The sequence below is a fragment of the Rhincodon typus genome, chromosome 3, assembly GCF_021869965.1.
Source record: "Rhincodon typus isolate 14 chromosome 3, sRhiTyp1.1, whole genome shotgun sequence".
NCBI lineage: Eukaryota > Metazoa > Chordata > Chondrichthyes > Orectolobiformes > Rhincodontidae > Rhincodon > Rhincodon typus.
The window spans coordinates 31325122-31349653 of record NC_063334.1 but is presented as its reverse complement, the minus strand read 5'-3'; the positions used below and the strand labels follow the sequence as shown (position 1 = coordinate 31349653).

Below are 24532 nucleotides of genomic sequence, written 5' to 3'. Positions count from 1 at the left end.
AATTGCAATAATGTTACAGCACACTTTGCTGGGAGCTGACATATTTCACTTCAAATTGAAAGATTTTGCTAACTAGTGACTAAGGTGGATTATACAATGCAGTCCAGCAGGCTAGCATATTCTTGAGAGGCAATTTGGGAAGGGAAATGCTGCATAAAACCTCATACAAATGTTGCAAGAGTAAATGAACACTTTAAAACACATTTCTAATAAACGTGAAACACCAATCTAATTGGGTATAAGCAGGTTCGAATAAATCAAGTGCTTTAATTTCATCCTTGGAACTGATGTTTTTCATGGGGAATTTGTTAATTACAGTACAATAGTACTGATTTGAAAATGTGTGTAACCAAGCATTATGGTCCCTACAGTCTTACAGCAGAATAATCTGTTCAACCTGAAACCTTCCAAAAAACAGTTTAAGACAACACTGTCACCCTATTCTCCACAGTCCAGGTTTGCTGGTAATCCTCTGAATGATGAATTCATTGAACTAAATGTAGTTTAACAAAAGTTCCTCAGTATTTTTGGATAAGCTGAGGAAGAAATATCACAATAATCTCCTGCATCAGAGATGGGTAATAAATGCTGGCCAATGATGCTTGCATCCCATTAACAATTTGAGCGCAGTCTGAGCACCAGTCTACAATAAGGAGATCATCTGAAGGATAACAGTTAATTCAAAATGTCAATTTATTTTTCATAACATGTTATCATTGTTTGCACTTCCTTCTCCTGGAAAGCATGTTATTATTTCTGCTGTTTTGATTGGACTTTGCCACTCAAGTCCAATGAGTCAGAATTACATCCACGAAGCCATTTATTCTAACAGTGATGTGAAGCTCTGAGCACCAACCATTTATGGTAGACTGCCACTACTGTTCTTTTCTGTTCTATTAGTCTAGGGACTGTTCAGCAGTGGTCTGTGGTGAGGGATGAGCCACAAGTAAGTCTCAGCAGAAGACAGTCACCCTCTTGATAATTAACAAGATGTAGTTTATTACATCTCAGTAATTTAACATTAATTCTTAGGCATATTAATGATTACTAATAAGACGTAGGTAAGACTGCAGTAGGGATAAAAACCATGAACCATGCCCCCTGACCCAAACACAATGCAGCAGGGGGCAGGGCCAAACACATTGGGCCCTCTAGTGCCACAGCCCTGATTAATTGCCCCTGCTAGTGCCAGGCTCTGGGTAAGACTTGTCTCTGTGAGGGTACTAGGTCAGACCCCAACTGCTGTCTGTCCAAAGTGCTCCACATAATGCCTATGTTATGCATCAGAAACTTTGGAACTTCAATTTCATTCATTTGATAAGATCATGGCTGATCTCCTCTCAGACTCAAGTCCAGAATCCGTCAACCCATTACTAATTGAAACACCTACTTAATGTACCAGCATCCACTGCACTCAGGGTGGGGAATGAGCTCCACAGATTCAGGATTTGTTTGAGAGAATCTTTCCTCATCTGTTTTAAATCTGCTACCCCTTTTATCCTAAAAACCATGAGCTCTCATTCTTGATCACCCCACCTGAGGAAACGTCTTTCTATGTCTACTTTGTCAATCCCCTTTAGCATCTTATTTGTCAAACAGATCGCCCCTCATTCTCAAACTCCAAAAGTGAATATTCTCTGAACTGCTTCCAATGCAATTACATTCCTCCTCAAGGGGACTAAACCAGTACACAGGATTCCAGATGCAGTCTCATTAATGCCTTGTACAGTTGCAGCAACGCTTTCTGCTTTCTATTTCCTTTTTTAGCAATATGTGCTCAAATTCCATTTGCTTTATTTTATTACTGGCTATACCTATGTACTAGTTTCCTGCAATCACATGTATACCTCTGCACTGAGGCTTCTTCCTTTTTAGATAATAAGTTGCTTTTCTATTCCACCAACCAAAATTGATAACCTCACACTTACCTAAGTTAAACTGCATCAAGGCACCGACCACCCTCGATCAGTTGCCATGGGCTGGGTATGTCGTCCACATGACCGACACGAGACTCCGCAAGCAGGTGCTCTACTCTTAGCTCCTAAATGGCAGGTGAGCCCCAGGTGGACAAGGAAATGCTTCACTGATCCCCTCAAGGCCTTGTTGGCAAAGTGCGACATTCCCACCGACACCTAGAAATTACTGGCCCAAGACCATTTGGGTTTTTTTTTTGAGTTGAAATTCCAAGGAACTTCAAATAGATACAAATTTTAATATTTGAGCACAAGCTAAGTGGAGGAGGAGCATTCGGGAAAGTGTTGAGAATCTCCCAGATTTGCCATCAGAGGGGAAGAAGCAGAAGCCAGGCGTAAGAGGAGTGCATTGCCACAGCAACGCCCCACCCACCCCTTCCCATGACCACCTGCTGCCCCAAGTGTAAACAGAGCCTGCAGAAGCCGCATTGGTCTGGACAGTCACTTACAGACTCACCTCGAGAGTGGAAGAGATTCCTCCTCGTCTGTGAGGGACTGCCGATGATGATGATCCCCATTACTCTTCCTAAACCTTCCCAACCATGTCGCCTATTCCAATACAACAATCCTTAAAATACGCTTCTGAACAAGGCTTTTCTTGTCACCTGTACTACATCTCCTTACACAGTTGTGTCAAATTATATCTGATTACTTATTTGTTAATGGAATATGGCTTTCAATAACAAAGTCGTCATTTACAGTGTGTCTTTAATTGCCCTTGAACATGGTGATGAGCTGCCCTTTGGATCACTACAGCCTTTGGGGTGTAGAGGAGACCACAGTGCTGTCTGGGAGGAAGTTCCAGGATTTTGTACCCAGCAATTAGTGAACGAACAGTGATAGAATTCCAATGAAGCACTACTGAGAACTGATTGGGGACCATCCACTGCATTAAGGACACCATATAAGTTCAGTTTATTACATTACATGAAGAACGCCACAAGCAAATCAAAGGCGCTGGGTGGAACAGTAAATTTTCTGTGCAAAAGTATGAGGCCCAGCCGCTAAGCCTTATGAGCAGCCAGTTTGATGAAACATGCTCTTACCGTAGCATACAAGGCACAGTAGATGCTCAAAGACGCATCTTTAGATGGAAAGGATCTTCGTGCATTTGCAATGACTTCAGGGTTCCCAGTGCAGATGTGTTCATTAGTAATGAACCTGGAGTGGGAACGGCAATCTGTTCCTGTGTAATTGGGTTTGCAAACGGTTATAAAGTATGGGGTTAGGCTCCCCGTGACCACTTGGCCTGCGTTTGCAAATATATCTGTTGCAAACAGTCCAAAGGCAAACACACCTATTGGGGAAGAAAGAAACACAAAACCAATGAAAAATCATTACTCTCTTGTTTTGGTGAGCTGAGATTCAACGACAACATTGCTTCATGCAGTCACTGCTAGTTATCTAAACCCAGCTTCCTAATAGCTTTTCAAGGCACTCCCATTGTTCAGACCAATGTATTAAAATAGGAATACACAACCTCTGTCGTACCCAACGAAATAGGTCATATAAGACCATGTGTACAGCAATCAAACCCCAATTCTAAAGTCTGCAAGTTCCCCAGAATCAAAGCCATTCAAATCTGCAAAGTCATCAGAATCCCAGGCCCACCTGCACACAAATAGGTCACCTAAACAAATGTTATGATCCCAGCTGATGGTGATACTGGAGATGTCAGATTCCACAGTGAAACCTAGCTTGGTAGACCAGAAGTTTTACTTTTGCAATTTAGTTTTCATGGTCAGTCAATCAAAATATTCATGAGGCTGCCAATGTCCTTTTTAACAAATGCGCAGATTTTGAGTGTAATAAACTTACAAATATATAAGACATTTTCGAAAGATGTTTTCATAAACATCAAAAAAGATTTAATCTTTATTATTTGCCCCAGCATTGTCCTTTACAGTCACACAAGCCCAATGAAGCGTTATTTCTATCTTAACTCTTTAACCTCTTATTCAGTTGATGAAGTTGTAAGTGCTTCTTTTTGGTGACTTTGGCAAATGCACAAATGTCATTCTTTGCCTCTGAGATACACAGACACAAGCTAATTCATTGACATTTCTCATGGAACTCTATAGAGAATTCTTTTCAATTACTTTGACTATTTTTAGGCTGGTAACAGCACATTGAGTATGGATATGTTCTTCTGATCTGAACCGCTTTCTGGCCTCTCTCTCTTTCAGGGTTGTAAGAGTTTAATTACTCAGTGTTTACCAAGTTATCTCCCAAGGTAGCTTATCTAGTTATATAGTTGAATTCACATTTATTTCTTGGAAATGCCATTTTCATCCACTGATTTTAAAATGTTTCTGAACTTTTGTGGGGGGAAGGGGGTCTTCCTCACAGAATTGAAAACAAAAACCCATTTAGTATCCAAAGTTTGAAATAATAGCATTTTATAAACCCTCACCATGCAAGAAAATAACAGCCTGCATTCAAAAAAAAAGCAACAATCCATGCAAAAATTTTTCCTCACAAATTTTCAAGCTCCTATTTTCAAAAGTATCAAGCCCTCTTCCTGAGCCTTTCTCCCTCCCTCACCCCATCACACTCCTCATTGAAATTTTGAAGATAAATTTGCCAGGGACCTGGGCTCAGTTCCACTCTCAGGCGACTTTGTGTGTGTTTGTGTGTGTGTGTGTGTGTGTGTGGAGTTTGCACGTTCTCTCCATGTCTGCGTGGGTTTCCTCCGGGTGCTCCGGTTTCCTCCCACACTCCAAAGATGTGCAGGTTTGGTGGATTAGCCATACTAAATTGACCCCAGTATTCAGGGATCTGTAGATTTAGATGTGTTCGCCATGGGAGATGCAGGGTTACAGGGAATGGACATGGGAAGGGGATGGGTCTGGGTGAGATGCTCTTCAGAGAGTCAGTGTGAACTTGTTGGGCTGAAGGGCCTGTTTCCAGACTGTAGGGATTCTGGGGAAAAAAGTCTGGGACACCACCCTTTTTAAATGTGCGAAACCCAGTGTGGAAACAAAAAGATGCCTCCTGATTTTGTTTTCTTCATGCTCAGGATGTGCACATTTATTGACAATTCCCAATTGTCCAAGTGGGGGCGCACAAGGTCATTTATATTTGGGAGGAAGTCTGAAGGGGAAAATTGTAAAGTTGGAAAATGCTTGTAACTCAGCAATCATTTCAAAGTGATAATATTGTGGAATTTAAATCATTGCATAGAAAATTTGAAGAATTTTTTTTATATGGCATATTATGTGACCACCAGATATCTAAATGCTTTACAGTCGACTCACTACATTTTAAATTCTCCTTGTTGTTTATAATGTAGGTACAACTAACATCCTCGGCCACTTTAGAGCTCAGTGAAAAGTCAGCCACCTTGACAGGGCCTGGAGTCACAAAAAAAGTTGTATGAGGTAAGGATAGCAAATTTGTTCTGAGGAGAGATTGGGGAGACTGGACCTTTATATCCTCTGCAGGTTAGAACAATGAGCAGTGATTTCATAGAAATGTGCAAAAGTCTTCAAGGGACAGACTAGAAACAGTAATGGATGTTTCCTCTCTCCCTACTTCATAATCTTAAGAATTCTTTACCACAGAGGGCTGTGCAAATTCATTCCCATGAAGTAAGTTCAAGACAGATTAGAAATCTAAAAATCTATCAATGATGTGAGTAATATGGGGATAGCACAGGAACATAGCTGATCATCTACCTCAACACTATGGCCTACAGTGGTAGAGCAGGTTTGAGGGGCTGTATGATGTGAATAATACACACCTATGTTCCTATGGTGGTTTATTTCTGTAATGTAGAATTAGAGGTGGGTCAAAGTCACATTTGGGAGCATATCTGAGAGTGGAAAATGATGAAACCTGGAAAACAATTATATCTCAGCAATCATACTGAAGTGGCAATGCTGTGGACTTGAAATCTTGGAATAGAGAAAAAGGCTTACCTTTATATGCCATCTTTCATGTTCAGCATACATCTCGATGCTTTACCATTAACTCAGTACTTTTGAACTGTAGTTATTGTTATAGTATAGGGAATGTGGCAGCTAATTTGAACTCAGCAAACTGCAATGATGACCAGACAATTAGTTTTGTTTTTGGATGGGGATGTTATTTGAGGGTTAAAAATTGGCCAGATTAGCTGAAGATAACTTCCCTACTTTTCTTTAAAATACTGCCTTGAGATTATTGAGATGCATTGTTATGTGACTATTCTCCACAAACTGTTTTGTTGCTGGACAAATCATTCTGTTATACTTGAGAGAAGTTGGTTGTAAGTTCTCTTTTGCTATAGTTTTTAAAGACTGTCTGACTTTAAATTCTCTATGGACAGCAGTGCAAATTTCAACCAAACTATGTACACTGCTGTAGTGCATGGTTTAAATGGATTCAATTTGAATGTAACTAGGATTTACTTGCTGCTGTGCATATTGCTAAGGCTCCCATCCCACATCCACTGACTAACCCAATGGGGTCAATTGACAACATAGTGTGGGGCTGGAGGAACACAGCAGGCCAGGCAGCCTCAGAGGAACAGAAAAGTTGACGTTTCGGGTTGGGACCCTTCTTCAGAAATGGGGAGGGGGAAGGGAGCTCAAAAATAAATAGAGAGAAGAGGGGTGGGGCTGGGGAAGGTAGGTGGGATGGTGATAGGTGAGTTCAGGTAGGGACTGGTGGGGATGGGTCAGTGGGATGGGTAGGGCGGATAGGTGGGGAAGAAGATGGACAGGTTGTGTCAAGTCAAGTAGGCAGGGATGAGAGGGAGGGTTGGATATGGGATGAGGCTGGAGGTGGGGAGGTTTTAAAACATGAATTCCATGTTTAGGCCATTGGGCTGTGTAGGCTCCCGAGATGAGATATGAGGTATTGCTCCTCCAGTTTGCAGGTGGTGTCATTGTGACACTGGAGGAGGCCCAGGATGGACATATCACCCAGAGAGTTGGAGGGGGAGTTAAAATGGTTGGCGACTGGAAGGTGGTGTTGTTTGTCGTGTACAGAGCACAGATGCTCTACAAAACGGCCTCCGAGTCCAAGCTTAGTCTCACCGATATAGAGGAGGCCACATTGGGAGCAGCGGATACAGTAGACCAAGTTGACAGATGTGCAGGTGAACACCTGTCGGATATGGAAGGTTTGTTTTTGTGCCTTGAATGGAGGCGAGGGGGGAGCTGTAGGGCAGGCGTAGCACTTCCCGTGGTTGCTGGGAAATTTATAATTGTTTTTGTTCACGTTGCCTCTGTAATGCAGGTTTTGTTTTAAGAAAATCAACACCAGGCTAAATAATTTGCTTTAATAGAAAACCAACAATGGCACGAACCATACAGTAACGGTTTCTTGGAATCTCCTGCCATTTAACATCTTCACTTTGTTTATTTCATTGTCCTTTGTGCTATGTTAAAATGAGCAGAGTTTGTCTTGCAAAATGTCTTTGGGGGTGCAATGAAATAAGAAGGACTTGCTTTATATCATAATTTATACAACAGTCAGATACCTCACAGCAACCAATGAACTAATTTTGAAATGTGGGCTCTACTATAATATAGAAAACAATAACCAATTAGTGTACAGCAAGCCCCCTCCAGAAACAAAGTGAGAATGGCGAGATAATCTCTTTTTTCTTTAGACCTGAGAAGACTGAGAGGGGACTTGATTTAAGGTGTATAAGATTTGAAGGGGCATGGACAGGGTGGATAGAAAGCACCAGTTTTTCTTAGTTGAAGAGTCAGTAACAAGGGGGCATAATTTTAAGAGAAGGACAGGAGGTTCAGAGGAGAGAATCTGTTTTTTGTGGTAATTGGAGGCATAGAATTAAGTTATGTGGTGCAGAGGAGGCAGAGTCTGCACTGAAAAAACAAAACATCATCTATTCTATACTAAGGCACTGATTTTAGCTCAGTTGGCTGGATGGCTGGTTTGTGATGCACAGTAACACCAACAACATGGGTTTAATTCCCACACTGGTTGATGTTACCATGAAGAACTCTCCTTCTCAGCCTCTCCCGTCTGGTTAAACCACCACCAGTTGTCATTCTCTCTGAGAGTAGTCCTATTGTCACTATGGTGACTTACCATTATTTTTAATATCATTTGCCGTCACTTAGCCCATAGACATCAAGTGCTCATCCAGGTACTTTTTGTTTTGAAGGTTGAGGCTTTCTGCCTCAACTACACTCCCAGTGTATTCCAAGTTCCCACCACCTTCTGGGTTAAAAAGGTTTTACTTCAATTCCCCTTTAAACCTCCTGTCTTTCACTTCAAAATTATGACCCCTTGTCACAGACCCTTCAACTGAAAGAAGCAGCTATTTTCTTTTCACCCTGTCTATGCCCCTCAGAATTTTTACACCTCAATTTGATTAACTTCTTGGGCCAAAGATCACCTTTTAACTGCTGTTTGCACAGATCTACCCCCCATGTGTATTGGAGCCTTGTGGACAGTCATTATTGTCAAGAATTGTTTAAATATGTGATAGAATTGACAATAAAGATACGGAATGTTATAACTTGAGCACTTTTAGATACCAAATACTGACAATGTCTTCATACTGTGAAACTGGTACCAGATGGGTTAGCTAGAACCAGGAAGTCCAAACCATTATTATCACTATGGGATCCCTCAAAGTTGTATATAACCTCTCCAAGTTAATAGACTTGATGGACACATCATGCCAGAATACGCTAAGCTTCTATAGGTTGGGTCAAACGAAGTGAATAATCAAAATTTAAGCTGCAGATTGCAGGAGTGGTAAGGTCAGTATTCCAAATGTACAACAAGAGAAGCTTGATTGGAGATACCAAAGATCTGTTGGTAGTGTTAGTTCAATGATCAACTCCTGGCAGGTATATTAAGATAACCACTGTGCTTTTTATATTCTCTGCATTTTTTTGTTATGGAAGTTTGTGCATTAGGTTTACTGAAGTGCCTGATCCCTAGTATTCTTGAGTAAAACCCTGGTTTGAGTCATGTGGTGACAGAGGGGTGTGAACTCTGGACAATTTCCCCTAATGTATTTAATGAAGCTATCATTAGCAACAAGGCAATGGAGAAAAGTGTGCATTTGCTGGTAAATATTCATTGGCATTCATGGGGATATCTGTTTGTAAAATTTATAGGTTCCCTTTCTCAGGACAGAGTTAAGGGGAAATTTGAGTGTTCTGCTCCTTTAGAATTCTCAGCCTCAGTAGGTGGGGACAAGATCATTAGTTATTTTCAAGGTGACAGGAGATTCTTGTTTGGCAAATGAATCAAAAGTTAAAGGTAATGGGAGTGTGAATTTCATTTCTCAAGCAGATCAGCCATGATCTTATTGGAGGGCCAAATGATAATATACTTTCTGTTCTAGTATATATGTATATTTGTATTTAGTGGCACTGTCTCATTGCTTTGCTTAACTAAGTGGCACCTGACAGGCCCCATTTTGACCCATCACTTTTTTCCAGGTGCAATTTAACTATTACATATAAATACTTGTGGTTACTGCCTTGCAAAGTTATTGGAGAGTGGATGAAAAACAATGTATTTTAACAATATTGTGTTTTTTTACAGAAGCTATTTTGGAGGCATTTCTCCGAATATGGACAATGTTTGTCTAGGGTGGTTAATGGAGTTGCCTGAAAAATTACCAGAGCCAACTCTGGGTTAAGTGCTTTTTTTAGCACCATAAACAGTGCCTTGACTTAGTTTTCAAAATGGACCCTCGTGCCGTTTTTTTAAACACTTCATTGCACAAGTAGGTCTTATTGTTACAATCCTGGTGATTACAAAAGTTCAGTGCAGACTACAAGGTTAATCACTGCTGTCTACAACTTCCTCCAACCTTCCAATCCTTCCTGGTCTCCAAAACATGCCTCATTCAGAGAACCAATTTCCAATGATCCATCATCAGCAACTGATCTTTCTGCTGCCTTGATCCTGAATTTTGGAATTTCTTTTGCCAAATCACACTCACCTCCTTAAAACAATCTACTTTGTACTTTCGGTTAGTTGTCCTAATTTCTTAGATGGTTCAACATCAAATGTGTTTGATTACATTTCTCATAATGTGCCTCAGAATGTTTAACTACAAACTGGGATTTTTTTTTGATTTGAGAACTGCAGCTGATAGCAATATTGGAATATAACCAGTCCACCAGGACCAGAGTTGCAGTATAAAATTGTATCCTTGCTGCAAGAGTTAGTCAAGGATGAAAATCTGCCAACGTGATGCCTTGTATATGGGAGTCTAGTTACTACACACTGCTCCACTGCAGTAACACTTTTGTAAAAGTTGGAAAATGCTGGGCAATGGAAAGACTTCTTTTAAAAGTAACAAATAATCTCCTTAATTACAAATGAGACTATTTTCTTGTAGCTGTGTACAGAGTATTACAAGACACATGCTGTGGAGCAGATGGACTTTGACAGACTGAAACCTATACAGCTTCCCTTCAAAAGATCAACAGATTTGGTCTTCAAATGCATTCTGTCACTCCTAACTGTGAAATCGTGACACAGCTTCTTATCGTTTAATTGATTTCTTCCAGAAGGAGTAAGTGCATAAAGGAAACATCTGAAAATACAACGCACAACCGGGGTTTGAGCAAGTTTTTGATCTGGTTTTGAGAAGGTGTGTCTGTGCTGAGATTTCCAGTTCATCTCTTGTTGTCACTCTTGATATTTCACCAGTCAGACTGCACACTTATAACAGCAGATGGCCAATGTTGATTTGTGTTCTACCCTCCATTATGAGGACTTTGCAACTAGTTTGGCATTCTGTCAAGGATGAAATATTTATGGGTTATCTAATAAGTGTTTTAGTTGATAAAAGAAGTTGATGGGCAGATAATTTTTGTCTTGAGGGTTGAAAACAATGGAGTAGGGATAACATAACTTTGAATGATCTGGTTCTAATTTTATGTCAGGTAAAACTGGGTACTTGGAATCTGGAATTATTCCATCATAAAGTGGTTGAGACAAAAGGTTCTAATGAACTCCACAGCTTAGCTTTACAGATTTGTTGATTAAAAGGTATTCGGAGTTTTGAAACCAAGGTACTAGATGGACTTAAGACACAGATCAGCAGCAATTTTACTGAATGGCAGAATAGGCTTAAATGGATGGAATGGTCTCCTTTTGAACCTATGTTCCTTCCATACTGATTTTTTAGTTTTTTGACCCGAAGAGAGGTGGCAATTGGGAGAGGTGTACAAAATGCAGCTGAACTGATCTGGCCCCATTTACATCATTTCAAGGAGTCAACATGACCATCTTTGTTACCTCTGCTTTGGCAGAATTGCAGACAATTGTATCATGGAGTTTGATCAGCAATACCTGGAATCTTAGAATCTCACAGCACAAGTGGAGGCCATTTGGCCCATTGTATTTGTGTGATCGCTCTTTGAAAGTGCAAAGCAATCAGTTGCTTCCCAAATTCCAGCAAATTTTCTACCTTCAAATATTTATCTAATTTTCTTCTTTATTTTTGAAAGTTACTTTTAAATCTATCTCCACCTCCCTTGCAGATCATCATCACTCTTGTTTTTCAAAACAAAACTTAATCCCTTATCTGGATCTTTTACCAATTACTATCACTCTATGACCATTCACTACTGACTCATCTGCCATGGGAAACTGTTTCTCCTTAATTTTCTCTTTCCCAATCCAACTAATTTGGAATTACTCAAGTAAAACTACCCTGAACCACCTTTACTATAAGATAGGAAATGGATTTCAATTATCACTTCTGTCATTAGATGGGATCAAAACTGAGTTTTTTTTTAATTCACTTGTGGGATGTGAATGTTGCTGGCTGGGTCACCACTTATTCCCCATCCCTAGTTGACATTTTGAGAAGGTGGTGATGAGCTGCCTTTTGGAACTGCTGCAGTCCATTTGCTCTACATGGACGCACAGTGCTATTAGGGAGGGAATTCTTGGATTGTGACTCAATAGCAGTGAAGGAACATTGACATATTTCCAAGTCAGAGTGGTGAGTGGCTTGGTGGTGATATTCCTATGTATCTGCTGCCCTTGTCTTTCCAGATGGAAGTGGTCGCGGGTTTGAAGAATCTTTTGAATCCTGTCTAAGAATCTTTGAACTTCTGTGGTGTATCTTGTAGATAGCAGCATTGTGTACTACAGAGGTTAGGTGCTGGAGGAAGTGAATTTTTGCGGATGAGTCACTGATCAAGCGAGCTGCTTTGTCCTGGATGGTGTCAAGTTTCTTGAGCGCTGTTTGCAGATATCAAAGTAGCTTTGTATACTGACTCACCTATAAACCTTATTACTCTTCGGAAAAGAGGACTCAAATAGCAACACTCTCCTGTTACAATGGTCTTCTCTTGATTGAGGAGGTTTTCTCTTGTTGATTTTATAAAATACATCGATATCTCACCGATGAATATCTGCAGTTTTAAAAAAACACAAAAATCCAGAATACTATTGGTGCAAACAATATGATGCAAACTAAATAGATGGTGTTTGTTCTGTCAAAAATATTAAGGCAGATAGGAGCAGATGGTGCATATCAGACAGTTTATTTTCTACCTGTTGGGGACAGGCTAAAATGCTTTTGTAAAACTCACACTAAGCATGTGAGATTCCTCATTATGAACAGGATGAGCCTGTAGCTACACAAATTAAAGAACTGTAGGCAATAGACGAGTAACAGAAAAATAACATTGCGAGGCAAGGGCAGAAAGTGTAATTAGTCCCAATATGAAAGTTAGTTATGGGCTTTTGTAGCTGGTCTCAAGATGTCAAGTAATTCACCACCTCAGCCAGAGGTCAGGATCCAGTTTTGGTTTGCTGGGTTCTATACTTGGTCGTCCTTATGATACCTTCACTTTTTACCAGCACACATCTGCCAGTATTAATGTAATGATCCAGGCTAACCATCAAGAAGAGGCAGTATGGTTTCAAATCCCTTCATAGTTAATGGGAATTTTAAATTCCATTCTGGGGAGAAAAAAAACTGGAATTAAAAGCTAGTCTCCATACTGGTGACCATGAAAATATTTAGAAAAGTCTATCCGATTTCCTTTTTTTACCTTTTTCAGGGAAGGAAATCTGCCGTCATCTCCAGCAATGTGGACTGCCCTCTATCTGCCGATCAACAAAAACAAAGTTGCTGGAAAAGCTCAGCAGGTCTGGCAGCATCTGAAGGAAAAAAACAGAGTTAACAGTTCGGGAGTTCGGGTCCGGTGACACTTCCTCAGAACAATTGGAGATGTGCAACAATTGTTGGCCTTGTGAGCATCACCCACATCTCATGAAAGCAATAAAAAAGTACAACTTGGATAACAAACTAAATATTGGTTTTCTGAGGAAGGGTCACTCGACTCGATATGTTAACTCTGGCAGGCTGAGCTTTGCCAGTCCTTTCTATTTTAGTTAAATCTTTGTACGGTTTCTCACCAGCTGACCCCTGAATTTTAGCATCATGTCGACAAGCTTCCCCAACACAAGTATAAAAGATGACATATCAGATGACATGATACAAGGTATTAAAACAATTCTGACATCCTAGCCAATTTCTCTACCAAAAAGGATGTAAATTTAATCTGGTCTAAAAAATAATGCTCATTTCAATAGAGTGGTGGGTTTGTGTGATGGCTTTGATTTAGTTAGTTTTTTTTGTCTCATGCTGAAATATGAAAACAAAACCATGAAGGTCAAGTAAAAAACTTTGCTGGGACTTGGAAGGTCAACCACTTAGGCAGCGATTTTTAAATTTGACTTCTGGATATGAGCATGACTGCCTTTCCATCCTCAACACTAACCCTAATCCTTGCCTAATGAAAACTCCTTTCTCTTGGCAAAGTTCCTGAATGTGTTGTCACCCATCAAATAACCGCCCATTTTTCCCATGATTCCATGTTTGAATGCCCCTCCCCCACCTACCCTGGCCTAACACAGCATTGAACTGAAATTTACCAAAGTCATGAATTACATCTCGTTACTTTGACCAATGACTCTGGTAGATTATTCCTCCACATCATTTTTGCGCACAACATTTATTGCTCATTCTTTAATATCCTTCTCAAGCTGGTGAGCTGCTTCCTTGAACTGTTGCAGTTCCTGGTGTAGGTCCCACCCATAGTGCTGCACTGACACACTCCATCATGCTGTTGCCAGGATACCATGCACACAGGGACAGGCATCCTGCTCATGGGGTGGACCAGGCAATGTCTCGGAGCTCTCATCTGTTCTCTTAGACCTCACTCACTTTGCACCTATTTGGATGCACAGGCATCTCTTGTTTTTCCTTTTTTTGCACTTCACCCCCTCAGCCAAGACTTAGTCTTCTGATACTTCAGAGTTTCCTGTTTTTAGCACAGACGCAGCTTGTCACGGTTGTCAGCAGTCATCAGTCAAATCGGTAGATATGTTGCTGTACAGCGCTGTGCTCCGCCAATCTCACATCAGCACCATCTGCCAGCAGCTTGCATGATGAATACCGCACATGCTTCAGCCAAACTACCTTGTCTCAGTCTATGGAATAGTGTCAATTAGGCCAAGGCCAAAAGCCTTCAGTCAGGGAGTCATGGTACACCAAGATAAGGGAATCATCCATCTGTCCTGAGCTTGGAAATGGTCAGTTGGCCACTTGGCATGCAGGGCAGATGGTTCATAGCTCTGCAGTCTCGGTAAGGGGTCATGGTCAGTCCTATGCAATCAGTTTGGAGATTCATGGGAAGTTGGTCAAGAAGCTACAAGCACATCAGTAGAGGGCCAGGTCAGTGATTATTTGGGAGGTGGGTGAATATCAAATGTAGGGATCAGCTCAATCAAAGGGGTTATCAGCAGCCAGTGCTGTGGCAAGAAAGTTGGGGAGGTCAATGGTAGGGACTGGAGGCAGCACACAGGGATGCAGAGGGGGCAATGATTGTGTAGGGTGGAAACATCCAAGGTGGGAGGGAGAGTGTGTTGGAAGACATGGCCCTCATCCTGCAGTAAACCATCAATAGTCACAGCCAGCCTGAGTTTGGGTTGGAGCTATAATACAAAATGATGGCTGGTATGATGAAGCTGTAAATTATACTGGACATTGAGGAAGAGAGTAACATTCCCTTGGAATTCTAAGATAAGATGATGCTAGGGATGGGTAACCTGTGTAGCTTGGTCCCAAAACAGCAAAACGTTTATAAATGTGCACTTGTATTTGCACTGAAGTGTCAGCCATGCTGCCTATGTGCCCTTAAAAGCTTTCATTTTCTGGTTTTCATCTCACTAAGTGCATGATTAAGGGCAACTTCTGGCGTAGCAGCACTTGACCTGGTGCACGGCTGGGCTTTAAAGATGGCACCAGTGCTGGGAGCTGTGGGAGGTCCTGGCAGTGGCAAGTGCTTCTGCTTCTTCTGATGAGAGGGAAAATGGGATGAGCATGGTGCATCAGTCATGGACTGAATTTTGAAGAATACAGAAGGTTCTACTATAATGCGATAATTGCATTCCTGCACAACGTCACGTCATAGAAAATCTCACTATAGAAATAACAGGGCCTATGGGAAAAGCGGAGTTAGGGGCAGACCACCAAAAGATATCACTCAAAAATCACTCAAAAGCCTAACACAAAGGACTGCACAATTTGAATAAATGTTTGATTCATATCTAATAACGAAATAAAAGTAAATTTAACACCTTATCTTGAAAAAAATGCCAAGATGACTTGTTGGGGGAGGAGGTTTTGTTGTTGCTTTGGTGTTAATTCAGGGGCTGAGGGTCATTATCGTCATCGTCATCACCTTCAGGTACAGTTGTGGTTGCAGCATTAGGGCAAAAAATAGTCAATCCAGAAGTGGATGGCTGTGGTTCATTGTCTTCTGACTGTTTCTTGGAGGCTGGCTTAAAAAATTCATGCAGTTTTCTGCTGCTTTGCCCTTTTTCTTCTTTCATGAAGAAACTATTCACAGGGTGCCAATTAAGATTTTATTCCACAAACTGCTACCCTGCTGCATTCTGCATTGTAATCGTTGTCCTTTAAGAGCTGCAACTGCTTTTCAGTTTCCCTCAGGATAGAAGACAAAACAGAAGTGGAAGATTCTCGTGGTGCTGTATCCTGGACTTGATATTCTTCATCTCCAGCCTCCACTTTCCCTTCAGCGACAAGTTGTTGTGGACCAGCTGTAGAGACGTCTTCACAGTGGGACTCGAGCAGCTCTTCAACATCCTCACTCTGCACTTCTTCAAATCCAACTTGCTTTGCAAGATTGACACAATGTTCTTTGATTCTTGGGAGCTCCTCTGATGGATCAAACGTTTTAAAATCTTAAAAAATCTGGGAGAAGTTTCCACCAAACTGCATGCAAGCAGTCCTTACTGACATCGCTGCAGGCCTCCATGATAATATCAATTGCATTCTTGATGTTAAAGCTCTTCCAAAATTGAAGAACGTTGTCATTATCCCCCTCAGTGGCTGCAATCAGCCCTTAAATGTGCGCCTTAAATAACAGCTTTTAAAGCATATTATTGTACCCTGGTCCATGGGCTGAAGGAGAGAGGTTGTGTTTAAGCGTAGAGATAGCACTTTGTTTTCAGAAAGCTCAGCTCACCAATGGGGGCAGGATGGCTTGGCACATTATCCAGGATGAGGACAATCTTGAAATCCATTTTTTTCCTGCAATACTTTCCAAAAACATCTTCCAAAACATCATCATCATTCAGGTCACCGATGGAATCATGTTTATAGCTAACATAAGTTTGCGTTTTAGAAAAGGCATTCCCCTATTTGTCAGTCGCACTATAGCCAATTCACAATGCTGGAACATGCATTATAGCAGAAGCCCCGTACTGGGAGAAGTTTTACTAGGACACAGAAATAACTATCCATTAAATTCACCAAAATTGACACTTAGCCAACGTTTTTAGTAAAATTCAGCCCAACATATAGGCTTTCATTCCCATTTGCCCTAGTCCATTGGGCTTACTCTCAATATCATTGAGTCATATAGCACAGAAACAAACCCTTTGGTGCAACTCGTCCATGACGACCAGGTTTCTGAAACTAAACAAGTCCAACTTGCCTGTGTTTGGCCCTTATCCCTCTAAACATTTACTATTCATGTACTTGTCCAAATGTCTGTTACATGTCACTCTACCTGCATGTACCAGTTCATTCTACATACCTCAACCCCTTACTCTCCGGTGAAAAAGTCCCAACCTATCCAGCCTCTCCTTATAACTCAGACCCTCTAGTCTCATCAACATCCTGGTAAATCATTTCTGAACCCTCTCCAATTTAATAATATCCTTCCTGTAGCAGGGTGACCAGAACTGGACACAGTACTCCAGAAGAGGCTTCACCAACATCCTGTATATCTTCCAACATGATGTCACAATTCCTATACTCAATGGACTGGGCAATGAAGGCAAACGTGCTAAAATCTGCTTTAACCACCTTGTCTACCTGTGACACAATTTGCAAAGAAATATGTACCTGAACCTCTAGATCTCTCTGTTCGACAGCATCACCCAGGGCCTTACTGTTAATTGCATAAGTCCTGCCCTTGTTCATTTACCAAAATGCAATTCCTCACATGTATCCAAATTAAACTCCATCTGCCAATTGATGGTCCAATTAATCAAGATGCCTTTTGTAATCTTAGATAACCTTCTTCACTGTCGACTATACCACCAATTTTGGTGTCATCTACAAACTTACTAACCATGCCTCCTACATTCTCATCCAAATTGTTTATATAAATGACTAACAACAGTGGAGACAGCACCGATCTCTGTGGAACCACTAGTCACAAGCCTCTTGTCCAAAATACAACCCTCCACCACCACCCTCTGTCTCTTACTGTCAAGCCAATTTTATATTCAAATGGCAAGCTCTTCCTGAATCCCATGAGATTTAACTTTACCAATCAGTCTACCATGTGAACTTTGTCAAAGGTTTTACAAAAATCCATGTAGACATCTACTGCTCTGTCCTCATCTATCATGGTCACATCCTCAAAAAGCTCAATAAAGTTTGAGATACTATTTCCCTTACACAAAGCCATGCTGACTATCCTTAATGCATGTAAATCCTTTCTCTCGGAATCCCCTCCAACAACACCCACTATTGATGTCGGACTCACTGGTCTATAGTTCCCAGGCTTCTCTTTGTAGCCTTTCTTAAATAATGGCACAACATTAACCACCCTCCAGCACCTCACCCTTGACTGTAAATGATACAAATATCTCTGCTAGGGACCCTGCAAATTCTTCCCTAGCTTCCCACAACGTCCTGGGATACACTTGATCAGGTCCCAGAGATTTATCCAGCTTTATGCTTTCTAAGACCTCCAGCACCACCTTTTCTGTAACATGGACTGTTTTCGAGACATCAATATTCCAAGTTCCCTAGCCTCCGTGTTCTCACAGTAAAAACTGACATGAAATATTTGTTTTAGTTTCGCTCCATCTCCTGTGGTTGCATGCTATAGATGACTTTGTTGATCTTTAAAGGGCCCTATTCTCTCCCTAATTGCTCTTTTTCTCTTAATGTACTTGTTGAATCTCTTTGGATTATCTTTAAACGTATCTGCCAAAGCTATCTCATGTCTCCTTTTTGTCCTCCTGATACCAGTAACCTAAGTCAGTTCCAACAATAGAACTTTATTAATGCGACATATGACAAAAAACTATAAAAATCTTAAATAAAAATCCTACCCATTACTTACAATGACAAATAAACCCTTTTCGATATGGATTTATCTGAAGATCAGCCAAGAACAAGTGATCAGCCTGCTCTGTCTCAACTACCAGCCATTGACCTGATGACTTTTTCCCCAAGCTAGCTAATTGTGTTGTGAGGCAAAAGTTATTATACATTTTCCTTGCAAAGAAACTGTACATTCACAGCTGTACGTTGTCCAGCAAATGATCAATTTTGACCACTAGTTAAACATCACAAATGTGTCACCTACCATGGCCAGTCCAATCAATTAACAGAGTAGGACTTGCTCATGTCTCCCTGGAAAGAGGCTTATCGTTTGTTCTTAATGAACTTCGGCCTCCAATTAACATGCACTTGCTGTTGATCATTTTTATGTCATCGAATAAACAGCATGATATTTACACAGCACAATTCTACAGCAATCTCCAGTTCAGCAGATGAATAGTCCACATCACATCTGCTCCATTGTTTTAAACAAAACTTCAGCTTTTCTAGAGTTACTGTGACAGTTCAGTACAGTGCTTGATGCAAACACAAACACTGATTCAGCAAAACACAGATACTTAAAGCAATGACCCTCCTAATCGTTAGGTCATCTCCAGACTTCATTTCTCCCCTTTCATCTAATTTATCTTCATCTAGCCCAGCAAATTTTAGGTGTATTCTCCTGCTTTACCTTTTGTTGGCAATTCTTCAACATTGGTGCAGTGGAATCACTGACAACAAATAAAAATATCTTCCATTTATATAGCGCTTTTAACATAGCAAAATGACCCAAAGTGCTTAACTAGAGTGTTATGAGGCAAAACAAAATGGACGCTGTACCACATAATGAGATGTCAAGTCACCATTGTCTTACCAGACCATGGGGTTGCTCTCTGAGGGAGACGAATGGTTGCGATTTAATCTGAGGGCCATCATATCTCAGGAGAGGGGAAGTGTTGAGAAGGAGAGTCCTTCATGGTAACCTCAGCCAGTGCAGGGAATGAACCCACTCTGTTGGCATCACACTGTTTTATAAGCCAACAATCCAGCTAACTGAGCCAATGTGATATTAGAGCAGGTGACAACAAGTTGAACCAAAGTAAGGTAAAAAAGAACTGAGGGTGCTGGAAATCTGAAACAAAAACAGATATTGGTCAGTTCCAAAGAGTCACTGGATTTAAAACACTAACTCTGCTTTCTTTCCACGCGTGCTGCCAGACCTGCTGTGTTTTTCCAGCAATTTCTGATTTTAATCAAAATAAGGTTTTGTGTAACCTGAAAAGACAGGTACAATGATTTAGAGAAGAAACATCACAGCTAAGAGCCTCAGCAGCCTAAGGCCTAACTGTTATTGTTGGGGTGAAGGCAGAGCACAGAAATCTCCAGTAGATTGTCAATTGGAAGCGATTACAGAGGTGGGAACTTTGATTTTTGTTTTTGGAGCATCTCTCCCAACCCCAGCTTATTAAACTTCACAGGTGTTCTTACCACAGGAATGGACTTTCTCTGCCAACCAGAAACCAAATTTAACGTCTGTTTAGGCTCTGCTTCAACTGATACTGCAGGCAATACTTAATAAGCAATTAACTAGTAAAGACAGTCCTCGGAAATTGTGGGGTTTTTTCACTGTATCATGGAGGTTAGGGAACAGCTTGCTAAGTACTGAAAATAGGCACAGGAATGAGCCAGACAAAAGCATGCTGTTTCCAATAGTTAAGAGGGCTAGGACAAGAAGCGATAGATGCAAGATTAATTGTGCAAGAGTTGGAGAAAGGAGCAGACGTGACTTCTTCACAGAAATTTTTTTTCCTGGGTTAGTGGCATAAGCAGGAACTATGTTGGAACTCCAGCTAAATGGATGAAAGAATATGGAAACAGCAGGCTAATGTTATTAGAGCAATTTTCTCATGTGGTCTGAGAGTAAAAACAGACATCATCTGGTTGGGATGAATGGTCTGTATCCATGTTGTAAATGTATTAATTGTGTTATTTCAATTGTATAATTAAGCCAAACTCACCTATGATATAATTGCCAAAAGTCACACAACACTAGGTTATAGTCCAACATGTTTATTTGGAGACACAAGCATTTGGAGTCTCGCTTCTTCAGGTGTCATGATATATTTGAATAATTGAGTAAGCTGAGGACTGAACGGTCTCTGTCTGTTCCTGTGTTCCTTAATTTGAGTCTGTTGCAGTTCTAAAAACAGGCCACTAGGTGGTGCTGTGCAACAGGTTTGTAAATTTTCATCTGAAAAGTTTTGATCTTCTTCCTCCAGTATTGAAAGTTGGCAACACCCACAATCAGAACTTAAAACATTTTTCTTTTGAAAGAAATTAAACATTTCATGGCTGATGTGATTAAATTTAATCTATTAATTAGACTCCTACTGGGCAATTTACTTCACAGCAGTTAATTTGAAATGTGCAATGATTGCAGAATTTCCAAAAATCTTCCCAATGTGTGATCTCTACATCAATGAGGATCAAAAGCTAAAGGTGTATTTAACACCTTCATAGAACATCATGGGAGTTTGGCAAGTGAAATGCTGATCATAAAAAATATGGGCGCAAGAGTAGATCAAACCCTGTGACACATTCCACCATTTAACCCTGGTTGACCAGTCTAAATTCCAACTTGCAGCCCTTTTTCAACACTCCTTGATTCCTTTATAGCCCAGAAATCTATTGAGATATCTCTCTCTCTTCCTCCTCTCCACTCCCCACCCCCACCCCCGACCAAATACACTCAATGACTAAGCAGCTGCAACTCTCTGGAATTCTGAGGGAAACCCCAAAGATCCAACAACCTCTGAAGACCCTTTTCCTTTTTTTAAGTCCAAAATCGCTGAGCCCTTATCCAGACAGCAGTGTGAAAGGATCACTATAGCTCCTATAAAAATGCAATACAGTGTTCTACAGGCTATTGTCCACTTCATGCCCCTCTATCAAAGTTGAAAGTTCCACCAGAGAATCTGGAAACTAAATTCTCAAAGTTTTCTTAAGCAAATGGTGATTTTAGGTAAATGTATTTCAATTATGTTTTTGTGTTATGAACTCTCTCAGAAGCAGCACATTGGAAAAGTTACAGCTGCTACACTGAGTTCATTGCTGCTGGTTCAAAAACAAAATGATTTGTTTTTGTTTGTTTATTGGATATAAACAGAATTTGTTAATTCCTTTTGACTAGATTTATTGTTTTTTAAAAAAGTAGTTCTGGAATTTTTCATGCTTTACAATATGTTATAAGAATTTGAAGACTGCTAAAACTATAAATGTGAATATTATGTTAATGGACATGATTTTTACTGTGTAGAGTAATAGTAAATTGGAAGGAAGGAAGCTAGAATTTGTTTGTATAAAAAAAAGTGTGTGGTTCCTTTAAGTGATAAAGTGCTTTCCTAAACTTAAGTTTATAAGGGGCAAAAAAGTCTATATGTAGCTAACAGTGTACGCTAGTTCTGAAATTGAAACATATCAATTGGCTGTGTGATTGGAAACCTTAGGCTTGTTTTGTCAACAAGTTGGAATCAGCTAATTAATCTAAACCAAGCACTTAGCGATTGAAAGCCAATTGAATTTAAATCTGATGGTTTTGTCAACCTCGGTCCAATGCTATTGTAAGAAAATTGATATGTCATCCAAGGTATAGAAGGAGGGGGTTTTTGAAAATTGGTGTACGTGAACCACCATCTGAGAAATAAGCACCTAGCGCTCACAAGAAATTGCTAAGCTGTCTAAGAAAGCACCATCTATCTATAAAAGATATCACGGCACTTCCAGCTAAGAGTCCTCATAGAAGACTTCAAAGAAAACATCCCTGACAGCCGAATCAGCAGAAAAAAGATGTTTATGACTTGAACAGCAGAGGAAAGGCATGTAGACTTTGAGAGACTAAGTTTTCTTAATTTATTTTCTTATTACTTGGTTTATATAAGTGGGACTTCTATTTATTAGAACAGCATACCAGTAGAATTTAGTTCAGTTCGGGAATAGTTAGTTAGTTAAGGGGGAATTGATCAGTTTGTTAGTAATTCTGTTAATTTGTTCACTGTTAGGGTTAAATAGATAGTTACTTATTACTTATAAAGTTAATATCAGGGATTTTCTTTCATTTAACCTCCCCTTCTCTGTAACATCACTAAATAAAAAAATATGGAAAACTTGCTGAACTCGCAGATGCATTGATGACAAAACTTTGTCTAAATCAGGAAGTCATACACGTCCAGTCCATCATTTTCTGTCCATTCATTCATAAAAGCATAGTTTTTACAGTTCAATGACTTGAGAAAAGACTTGCAAAAGAGAGTGCCTTCATGACCTCAACACAGCACAAGTATTTTCTAGTCAATGAAATATTCTTGATATAAGAAATGCAGTAGCTCATTTATATAAAGCAAGGCCCCACAAAACAACAGGATAAATGACCAGATAATCTGCTTTGTTAGTGGCAGGGTATATGTTTATGTTATGTAGATGCTATATGTAGAAAGGAGGAAAAGCCCAGGCCAAGCTCAGTTAACATTGTTAGCATTGGGAAGTGCTGTGAAACCAGATTTCAGGCCAAATTTGAGCCCTATCCACTCTTCTTTTGTTGACCACCTGAGAACCAAAATTCTGCTGAGAAATGCAAAGAGAATGGACTTGTCTTGTGTCACTGTGTCTATTGGTAAAGTGCCACTGGTTTAATCTCCTCTGTTGCAGGCTCCATTAACATCAATCCCATAAAAATGTTAATATCTAGAAAGCCCCTTCTCTCACAAGGAAGACTAAGACTAATAAAACAGCTCTTGGGCTTCCATTTTGAAATGGTTGTGGGGCAGTCACAGGCATCCTCAGGTGAAGTGGCACTGTCAAGGAAAGGATAGAGTAAATATTTTAATATTCACATCGTGGCAGAGGGTGGCTGATGTTGTGGCTTTTATTTAAGGCTCCAAAGAAAACCCTGGGAACTACAGATTGGTGAGTCTGACATCAGTGATAGGTGAGTTGTTGGAAGGGATTCTGAGAGACAGAATTCATATGCATTTGGAAAAGTGAAGACTGAGTAGGGATAGTCAGCGTGGCTTTGCGCATGGGAAATTGTCTCAAACTTGATTGGTCACATCCTCAAAAGAAAACTCAATGAGATTGAGGGCAGAGCAGTAGATGCTGTCTACATGGATTTTATAAACCAAAATAAGGTCACCCCTCACCCTCTCCAATTTACAAGGATGTGACTGGGACTGGGGAGTTTTGACTTACAAGGAGAGGCTGGAGAAGCTGGGACATTTTTCACTGGAGTTTGAGGTTGAAAGGTGATATTTATGAAGGTTTATAAAATCATAAGGGACATAGATAAGGTGGAGAGCAAAGGCCTTTCCCTAGGATAAGGGAGTTCAAAACTAGAGGACATAATTTTAAGGTGCGAGGGAAAAGATTTAAAAGGGACCTGAGGGACAATTTTTTGACATAGTGGTTTGTGTATAGAATAAACTGCCACAGGAAGTGTTAGATGTAGGTACAGTTACAACATTTAAAAGACATTTGGACAGGTACATGAATAGGAAAGGTTTAGAGGGATATGGGCCAAACACAGGAAAATGGGACTAGTTTAGTTCGGAAAACCTGGTCAGCATGGACAAGTTGGACCAAAGGGTTTTGTTACTGTGTTGGACGACTCTGGCTCGATAAATATCTCCAACTTTCTCCTCCCTCCTCTTATTCAGTTTGTTCCCCATCTCTTCCGAAAATCAAGGACAATTTATTCCCAAGTACCAAGCTGTATTCCCCTTTTTAAAATGTCCCAGTTGTACATAGTTTCCGCTATGTACAGCTCTCTAAATTTTTAAATTTCTGTTACCATGTTAAACATAGAACAAGAGTGATATAGCACAGTGTGGAGCTGGAGGAACACAGCAGGCCAGGCAGCATCAGAGGAGCAGGAAAGCTGACGTTTCGGGTCGGAACCCTT

At 40.4% G+C, this 24532-nt stretch overlaps 1 protein-coding gene across 2 annotated transcripts in view; it reads right to left on the bottom strand.

The window, feature by feature from the left end:
• Nucleotides 1–24532, bottom strand: part of plppr1 (phospholipid phosphatase related 1) — a 101898-nt gene that overhangs the window by 13884 nt on the left and 63482 nt on the right. For both annotated transcript variants that reach the window (XM_048595027.1, XM_048595026.1), the window contains exons 4-5: nucleotides 12199–12331; nucleotides 3020–3270 (exon numbers count right to left, since the gene is read on the bottom strand). In XM_048595027.1, coding sequence (XP_048450984.1) covers nucleotides 3020–3270; nucleotides 12199–12331 — 384 coding nt within the window. The remainder of the gene's footprint in view (nucleotides 1–3019; nucleotides 3271–12198; nucleotides 12332–24532) is intronic.